Raw genomic sequence first — 9,376 nt, 5'->3', positions numbered from 1 at the left:
ATCGATGACCTAGTGATGCCGGGATAGTCCTACAGCCACTATGAGGCCTCTTCTCATTAACTACATGGATAAATACATTTGTTATATGGGCCCTTGTTCTTCACAATTACAAAACCTGGACCACCCACCTAACTCACAAAATTGCACTGGATGATCAGGTTTGTTTTTTAATCTTGCAAGGGATTCTATTATGCTATATTCCAGAATTCTTGCGTTTTCTAGACAATCAGATGCTTAAAGGAATTCTGACTTTTTCTAACTTGAGATAGTTTGGGAATTGTTATATAAGCAATTTGTTAATACAAACTCACAGAATGTCAGCACAAACCTTGTGGTCTGATGGAATGAAAAGAATTTAGGAGACACTAACAAAATTCTTCACTTTCCACCATGAAGCGTCCAAATAAACAAAACTCCTGCGTGAAATAACAGATCAGTGTGAAACAAAAGAAAAAAAAACAGGGGCAGCTTCTGTGCTGCTCCCCAGGATGTCAGACTGCTGGTGAGTTATGTTGTTACTGTTTTGACTGAGGCATTAGGGCGATTTCTCTACGGGGAAGTGGGCAAAAACTTTCAAAAAGGGACTCCACATATGGACTTCTACTTATGCCATGGATCTGAGTGGCCTGTGCACCCCAAAGGTGAAGCTGCAGGTGCTGATGACTAGGATGGGTGCAGGATGCCTGCTGATGTAGAAGTGAGCGGTGGTGGAATAACCCTTTAAGTCACATGTTTGTGGCCTTGTATATAAGCAAATGCCAATAATCCAGATTACCCTATAAAGTAGATCTGTCACTATACAGCCTGAGCAGTGTGTGAGGGAGGGTGCCCGCTTCAGTGTGTTGCTTCCCTGCCAGAAAGAAGTAGTGGAGGAAGAGTAGCCGACGTCCCGGGGCACCAAAAATTCTATTGAAACATTTTCATAGCAAAATCAAAGGATAGGATTATCTCTTAAAGATGCAGAAAATTTATATTTTTGCACGTTCCTTTTTTCCTCCCCTTCTTCCATGAACCTTCAAAACTTTGCCCCCTATGTTCATAGCTATATGAATCCACTTGTCTATACTGAATGATTTGTAGTTTTGAATTATGCCATTTACGTTACCATATAATGCACTAAATAGAATTTTTCTGTTCAGGGTTTCAAGGTTACATCATTCATTGTACAAGGAAAGGCCCTAGCAATAGGATTGTCCAGATCAATACAATTACTGTGAGGCCAAATTCGGGTCCTTTTTATTTTTATGTATTAAGTTTGTAAAAAAAAGTTCCAGTATATAAAAAAAAGTTTCTATTTATTTTCTAACATTTTTCATTTTTTCAGAAATTTGTATTTTGACTTTTCTCCCATATGGCATTTACCTTAGGGGTTAGGCTCATAAAAAAAAAAGTTTTACAAGTGACAATACTTTTTTTGTAACAGAAGCATGGGTGGAGAGGGCGATTCAAGATTATGCTTATTTACGTCAATATTGTTAAAGACAAACTCTGCTCCCAAAGGTAAAAAGCTTAACTTTATACTGTATTTTTAACAGCCCTGTGTGTCTGGAGTCTGCAATCGTCTGATCACTTGTACTACAGGGCGGGCCATTTATATGGATACACCTATATAAAATGGGAATGGTTGGCGATATCAACTTTGTTTGTGGCACATTAGTATATGGGAGGGGGGAAACTTTTCTAGATGGCGGCCATTTTGAAGTCAAGTCATTTTGGATTCAACTTTTTTCCCAATGGGAAGAGGGTCATGTGACCCAAACTTATCGAGAATTTCACAAGAAAAACAATGGTGTGCTTGGTTTTAACACAACTTTATTCTTTCATGAGTTATTTACAAGTCTTTGTTTACAGCCATTGACCTGACACAGAGGTGGACACGTGAGGAGCGGATAGAAATTGTGTTGATGCCTGGTGAACGCAGTACCCGGGTCATTGCAGCAGATTTCAATGCAAGACGCCCTATGCAAGAAAACTGTCACCATTCCCATTTTATTTAGGTGTATCCATATAAATGACCCACCATGTATATACTGTAAATGCCGTATGAAGCCCAAGAGGAGCGCCAAAATGGCTCCATTCCTCAGTCCACTCCATACACATGTAATGGTACATCATGGAGCAGGAAGGGAGTTAAAGGATAGTTTGAGAAATAGCTGGTCTGGAGGAGGAACACAAATTGTAAACATCACCCCATTTTATTTTTTTTTTTAAAACACATTACAATGGCTGCCACCATAAGCACTCGTGCACACAACTGTGCTATCCGTTGTTTTTAATGGCTCGTACTGGTTCCCATGTTATTCTATGGGGTTGTGCACATTTGATTTTTTTTATCTCAGTGGTCCGAGGCATGAACGATTTACCTCTGAAAAATCAGATGTTGGTCATTTATATCTGTGGGTCTAATACCACAGACCATTTGGTTATCATCCAAGTGTGGTCTGATTTTCACACTGACTGAAGGTGGAGACCTTTTTCCCCCTGAGCAACACTGAGAAAAGTCGTACCAGATTTGTCTTACGGTCACATAGCCCTAGTAACTAAAAGTGATCAGGATTTTAAAGGAATTTACACACTGACATGGCAGAGCTGAACATCAGACCGCCATTGGTCAGCGAGACACCATTGCAGGGGCCCTGTGGACCATCATCTCAGGGCAGCAATTTACAGAAAGTCCATGATCGCTATACCGGTCAGCTCTGCTACATCCGAGTATAAATGTGTGTATATACACATACGTGTGCACGCGACATACAGCACCAGAGACTGAGCTGTGATGTGATGACCCTGCAGGTGGCGGCCATTTTGTTTTTCATTATAAAACAGACATCACCGTAACAAACACGTGTGCAGGCTGTCGCACGTGTCTGACAGTGGTCGCAGAGCTGTCAGGCAGCTGCCATAGGGTAATATATAGATTTAAGGAATAAAATGAAGTGTAATATTTATCTAAAGCAGATCACATCTTAAAGGAGATCTCCATTTCTTGATTAAAAAGCCCATAGCAACCACATTCTCATGGCCGGCCAGCAGACATTAGGACATGAGAGCAGCGATTAGGTGGGCTGTTGTACAGTCATTAATACACAAGACAGTCAGGGGCTGCGGTAATGATCTACATATTGTGGGTAAGGGATGAACAGGTGACGCGAGGCCTAGTACATTGTTGGCCTGCTCTACACCTTCAATAAGCTTTATTTATACAATCCTGGAGAACAATTAAACATCAGGTTCAACAACCAGAGTTGTGAAGATGTAGAACTTTATTCAAACATGTCAAATAAATATATTTAAAAAAAATATCAGCTTTTTTACATTTGTCTTTTTAATGACTTGGACAGAAAAGTTGTTGTGCACATTCATCATATTATTGACCAGTTGTTAAAATCCATGACAAATATAGGCTGTCGTTTTCTAGTATCAGCCAAGTCAATACCCCGTCATTGGCAGGAAGTACAATGTAAATTCATCACAGATCGACCTCAACACCGGGCAACAAGCAAACCAGGTAGAGAGAAAAACAAAAAACAAAAACACATGGCTGCTTTCTTCCAAAATGACACCACAGATTGTGTGGAAATGTAGCTCAGCCCCATTTAGTTAAGAGAAAAAAAAAAAAAAGTTAGGGTCACACTTTGCCAGTTCTCCTCCCAGAACTCTACTCAACTCCAGGTCAGCCTAAGGCGTGCATCAGGGCCACACGCGCGCATCAGGGCCACGCGCGCGCATCAGGGCCACGCGCGCGCATCAGATTAAGAGGAACTGAAAAGATTATATAGTTTAGTCAACCTCCCAACCCTAGAACTGACGCAGCAAAGAAGCATCCGGCAGCCATTTTGAACCTCTGAATTGTAAAGAGCTGTGAATATGTTGGCACTATATAAAGATTATTTGAGTGAGAGGGAAGGAAAAAAAAAAAAAAAAAAAAGTGGTAAATCAAAATTTTTTACATTTGACCAAAAGTTATGCGATTCACTTCTCATTAATCTCTAGAAAACTAAGATAAATGAGGCACCGTTTCTGAAAGAAAGCAGCAAATGTATTTTTCCTTTAATCCCACACTAATGGTGGATCATGGGGTGGGGAGAGGATAAAGGTGGTCTGATCACCAAACAAATCTGCACATCTAAGGCTAGTTTCACATTTGCATTTAAGGCCGCAACAGCGGCCTGCGCACGGCTGCCACTAAGCCCCGCCCCCTGCCGTGCCTCTGCCAGCAGCTCCGCCTACAGGCGCATGATGCTGCATGCGTCCCCTACCTTTAGCACTGGGGACACAGGCCGTGCGCAGGTATGCGTTTGGCGGCGCATGCATCCTTTTGACGCTGCGCCGACCGCACCAATATTGCAACAGGTTGCGTTAGGCGCTGGTTGGCACAGCGTCAAAAGGATGCATGCGCCGCCAAATGCATACCTGCGCACGGCCTGCGTCCCCAGTGCTAAAGATATGGGACGCAGGACGCATGCAGCGTCATGCACCTGTAGGCGGAGCTACTGGTAGAGGCGGGGCTTAGAGGTAGCCATGCACAGGCCGCCTTAAACGCAAATGTGAAACTAGCCTTAGGGCCTTGTTTCCCTACCACTCAGATAACGTCTACATACAATACAGCGCCTATGACACAGCAATGGTGGGCGATTGCTCTGCATTAAGTAACACCGGTGACCAAGGAAAAAAAAAAAAACAATTAGCACATTTATTTTCTTGTAGGCATGGTTGACCCTTTAGAGTTGAGGCTAAATTGGAAGCAACTACCGAAATGTCAGCAAAATTCACAACTTTTCTGGGGCTTTTGCTAAATTTAGCGCTTTTTTTTTTTTTTTTTTAAAGTATGGCATTTGGTTTTCTCCCGCCTGCAAAGATTTTCACTACCTGTTGCAACCATTTGAGGGTGCTCTTTATTAAAAGGGGTATACAGTAAGGAGGTGACAAAAGGAGAACTACCGTAGGTGGAGCTAACTGTACCATAACAATTATACCTGCTACTTTCATCCCACCCCTCCCCAAAATACACATTTAAAGAGTAAAAAAAAAAAAAAATTGTTACCATCCATATTGTGCTTCTGTACCAAAGTATCATGACTTCTAAAACTGCACCCAAACAATGACGTCATTTTAAAGAGTGGCTTTAAGTTAACTAAACTTATGTCAAGTCTCAATATTGAATTATACGTGACCTTTTCACTCCAGTCACAGTCAAAGCTGCATTCGTGAAACTGAAAAATAAAATACAAAAATTCTGGATGCAGCTTTGGCTGCAATTGGAGTTTATATAAAATGAGATTATCTAAACTAGTGTGAGAAAAGTGAAGGAAGCCATGTTGTAACACAGGACATGGAATTCCAGTCCCCCCCCCCCCCCCATCCATAGACAATTCATTGATTTATTTAATGCACAGCATTGTGAGGTCACAAAAAAATTTACACCTAAAAGAAAAAACAGAAATCATTCATGCACTGCATGAACGAGTCCTAAAAGTAAAGATCTGCGTGGATTATATCCGGCCCCCCGCGCCGATATAGTTGGAATGGTGGATACTGTATAAGATCAGGGAGGGCTGCGAGGAACGTCTGATGACCCATTTCATCTCCACTGCGTCTCAGAAGCATTCACTCTCCTGAAAAGGCTTCATACAAAAGTCAGCACCTTGCAAACATTCACGAGGCCGCGCGCACCCGCTGACGTACACGGTCGGGTCTCCTGGTGCTTACACGACTCAGACGCCGCGAGAATCACTGCACGACTAGAAATTAAGATGGAACGTAACTTTAACACCAGCCGGGTCCAGGGATCCCGACCTAACCCTGGGTAACGTCAGCATACTGACGGGCAGAACTACGCCGTTTTGCCGCGCTCCACGGACCCCCGCGACGAGCTTTCATCTCTTTTTCTTCTGCTGTCGGAGCATTTTCCTTCGCTTTATGATCATTTCGTAGAGCTTCTCAATGCCCTCCCTCAGGCCGTCCCCGATAATGGCGCAGGTGGGCTGGAGGTGCCACGGCGTGGACGAACTGAGATCGTTTAGCGCCAGCAGCTTCTCAATTTCTGCCAAAGATAAGGAGTTCCTGAGGTCTTGCTTGTTAGCCACAACGAGAACCGGGACTCCTTGGTTCTCGGAGATTTTGGTAATTTTGTACAGTTCCGTTTTGGCTTCCTCCATGCGTTCCGCGTCCACAGAGTCCACCACAAACACAATCCCATCCGTGCAGCGGGTATAAGACTTCCACAGCGGCCTCAGTTTCTCCTGACCTCCAACGTCCCAGAAGTGAATGGTAACAGATTTGGAATTGCCCAAGGGAACTTTAATCTTCTCCGTGTTAAATCCTTTGGTGGGGACGGTGTTGACAAATTCGTTAAACTGTAACCGGTACAACACGGTCGTCTTACCGGCGCAGTCCAGACCCAAAATGACAATGTGCAGCGCCTGAAACGGAGAGATCCCCGAAAGGATAGGAGTCTGCTCTGAAAGGCCATTTCCCATGTTGTAGAATACTATAAAACCAGTTTGAGAAAATCCAACTCTATTCCAATAAGTTGCCTAAATAAAACAGAAAAAATAAAAAAATAAAAATTAATAAGACATAAAAAAACCTGAGAAATCAAATAAATTTAATCAGGTTAAATTCAGTGAAAACAAAATGCTTTTTGCATTGTGAAGCAAACACCTAGCTAACATTTGTCACCGTGTAGCCCCAGCCCAAGACGGTGTTCACACTGACGGCAGTGTGCATGTATAAAAAATTCACAACATTTGAAAGGAGCCATAAAACAGTGAAAAATATAAAATCACAAAGTCAAGTTTTTAGGACTGAAGTCCAGATTTAACTTGATAATTGACGCAGCAGAAGAAAAAATATAAGTGCAAATTTATTAGTAAAGGAACAGAATATAAAAAGTGTCCAATTAGTAAGAAGTTATTTTAATGAAGGGTGCAGTTAACTACAGCAATAGAATATATTGCATATTGATATTACTGAAGTATGGATTTAACCCATCATAGTAACAGTATACAGGAAAAAAGAACGCAAGAATTAAAGATAAAGAAAGAATAGGCAAATACTGCACTCGTGTGTATTTTAATAGGGTGCGGATTTAAAATGTTAATTCTTTAAAATAGGAATGAGTAAGGGTCTATGGACCTCAGGAGAGGTAGGAGCGTGTGAGGCTGCGCGGTGCACGCTTACTAATGTATGATGGCAGCACTAAATTATGCATGTAGGCACCAGACCGAAGACTCAGACCAATACATGGATTATGACTGACAGCCCAGAGCTGCCAAATAATCCCACCGCCCCGGTATCCCTCCGGCTGATAATGGCCGCTCCTGGCGATAGTGTGCAGAGAGGAAAAACAAATCCTGCAGGAAGAGGGGTGATGGCTCGGTTAAGGACTCAGTGCTACATCACCTTACGCCGCCTGTGGGGGGGAATGTTTGGGGCACTGGGAATGGGCCCAGCCGGGAATAGTTTTACTGGGCCAAATGTATATATAAGGCCCACCGGGTGCAGAGACACTGCGGCATACTCCATGGGGGGCACACGGCTCATTAAGACCGCCATACTGCAAAGCTGTCAGGTCACGTCAGGAGTTAAATAGACAAGGATTAACTAATAACACCCCCTACCATCCCAATGCACTAAACTGCTATGGGCCAGTCACTTTACAGTATGCTTACAGGGGTTGGAAGACTATTGCCACTTCTTACAATCAGGATGTGCAAAAGTTTACCCCCCCCCTCTACTAGTCTGTACATCATGCACTTATCTAGACCAGTGACAGGATAGTAAGTGATCCTTTCATGTATAAAAGCAGCAAATGACTGCTGAAGTATGTGTACCACCCCCCCCCCCCCCCCCTATTGCACATTATACATCTAAACCCACACCATGGCATAAAATCCAGCTGACATAGATCAATGCGTTACAAGACTACTGTCAAAACACAAGGAATGTGATTGCAAAAGTATCTACACCCCTGTATTAGTCTAACACAGGCACAATGCACTGATCCAGGTCAGCCATATTGTGGTGCAAGGATTGATGCAAGACTTGTCACTAAGCAGCTGAAAAGTATGTGCACCCACAACACTAGACCTCACCTGGCAAATCCACTGATCTACAGCCACATTTTAATCTGTGGATTTTTTTTTTTTTTTTTGGCAACTGTGAAAACAAGCCAGGTGCACAAGTATGTGCACCCCAACCCTACCCCTTTCAGTTTGCACTGTAAATACAATCCACTGATCCGTCTCTATGTAGAGGTCTAGTACAACTGTCTAAAAGCAGGGAACACCCAGATGCAAAAATGTGTGCACCTCAACAATCCTGGTATAATACAAGAGACCACGCAACAGGTGACAGCCAGTATTTAGGAGGCTAAAAGTACAAAAGTGTAAGCACCCCATCGCTAGATCAGACCAGTACAGCTAAAAGCAGATTCTTATCAACCAAAAAATAAGGCAGTTGTAATAAGTATGTGCACCCCAGTGAGAAGGCGATCCTACCAAGTGCAACTATTGCAGAAGTATGCGCACCCCAGTGCTACATCACATCGGCTTTCTTCCTAGGATAACAGAGCAGGTGATCCCAGCATACCGCAAAAGTATGCGCACCCCAATGCTAGATTGCTGGATCATATGGCAGGTAGACCGGTCTCAGACACCTTAAAGGGACAACGCTGCCTCAACTGGAACGCAAAAGTCTTCACATCCATGCGCAAAACGCCCTATAAGCTGGTAACCGGTGAGGTATGACGAGGATCCGGAGCCGTACCTGTGCTGCAACGGTGGCCGCGGTGCTGCAGAGTCCGCACACACAAAAACCGACCTCTCCCGGCGGCGGCGACAGACTGACAGCAGCGCGGCACCAGGCGAGAGACACAGAGCCGAGCCACGCCCCCTCAACCAAGGCGCGCGCGGATTGGTTGACGAAGCACTGCCCCCTTCATGGCCTTGTCTCGCCTTCTCATTGGTCCAGACTCCTGTCCGTCATGTTTATTGTCCAGTTTCACCTGTTGGCGCCAAATAATGGTCGTGACTGAGACAACAATGCACGACAGATGGCGATACCGGCGGCCCCTGGAGGCTGCAAGCGACATAGAGGAAGCAGGAGTCGGTGAATGATGTGTCATACAGAAATTGTCATTTAACAAGGCCTCGAAACTAATACAGACCTTACACCCTCCCCCGAAACCTGTACAGACCCCAGACTGGACCCCAAAACTAATACAGACCTTACACCTTCCCCCAAAACCTGTACAGACCCCAGACTGGACCCCAAAGCTAATACAGACCTTACACCCTCCCCCAAAACCTGTACAGACCCCAGACTGGACCCCAAAACTAATACAGACCTTACACCCTCCCCCAAAACCTGTACA

The 9,376-nt window shown here is 43.9% G+C and overlaps 1 protein-coding gene across 1 annotated transcript; it reads right to left on the bottom strand.

Annotated features, from left to right (window-relative positions):
- Window positions 1–3,245: 3,245 nt before the first annotated feature.
- ARL4A (ARF like GTPase 4A) lies at window positions 3,246–8,921 on the bottom strand. The gene is made up of 2 exons (XM_073582126.1): window positions 8,770–8,921; window positions 3,246–6,536 (listed from the first exon to the last, which is right to left on the bottom strand). The coding sequence occupies exon 2, from the start codon at window positions 6,477–6,479 to the stop codon at window positions 5,877–5,879; it is 603 nt and encodes a 200-aa protein (XP_073438227.1). The 5' UTR covers window positions 6,480–6,536; window positions 8,770–8,921; the 3' UTR covers window positions 3,246–5,876.
- Window positions 8,922–9,376: the final 455 nt, after the last annotated feature.

The sequence above is a fragment of the Dendrobates tinctorius genome, unplaced genomic scaffold (assembly GCF_039654945.1).
Source record: "Dendrobates tinctorius isolate UK_male_01 unplaced genomic scaffold, ASM3965494v1 ptg000070l, whole genome shotgun sequence".
In the NCBI taxonomy this organism is placed as follows: Eukaryota; Metazoa; Chordata; class Amphibia; order Anura; family Dendrobatidae; genus Dendrobates; species Dendrobates tinctorius.
Note: the sequence above shows the minus strand (reverse complement) of the source record. Positions and strands in the feature narration are given on the sequence as shown.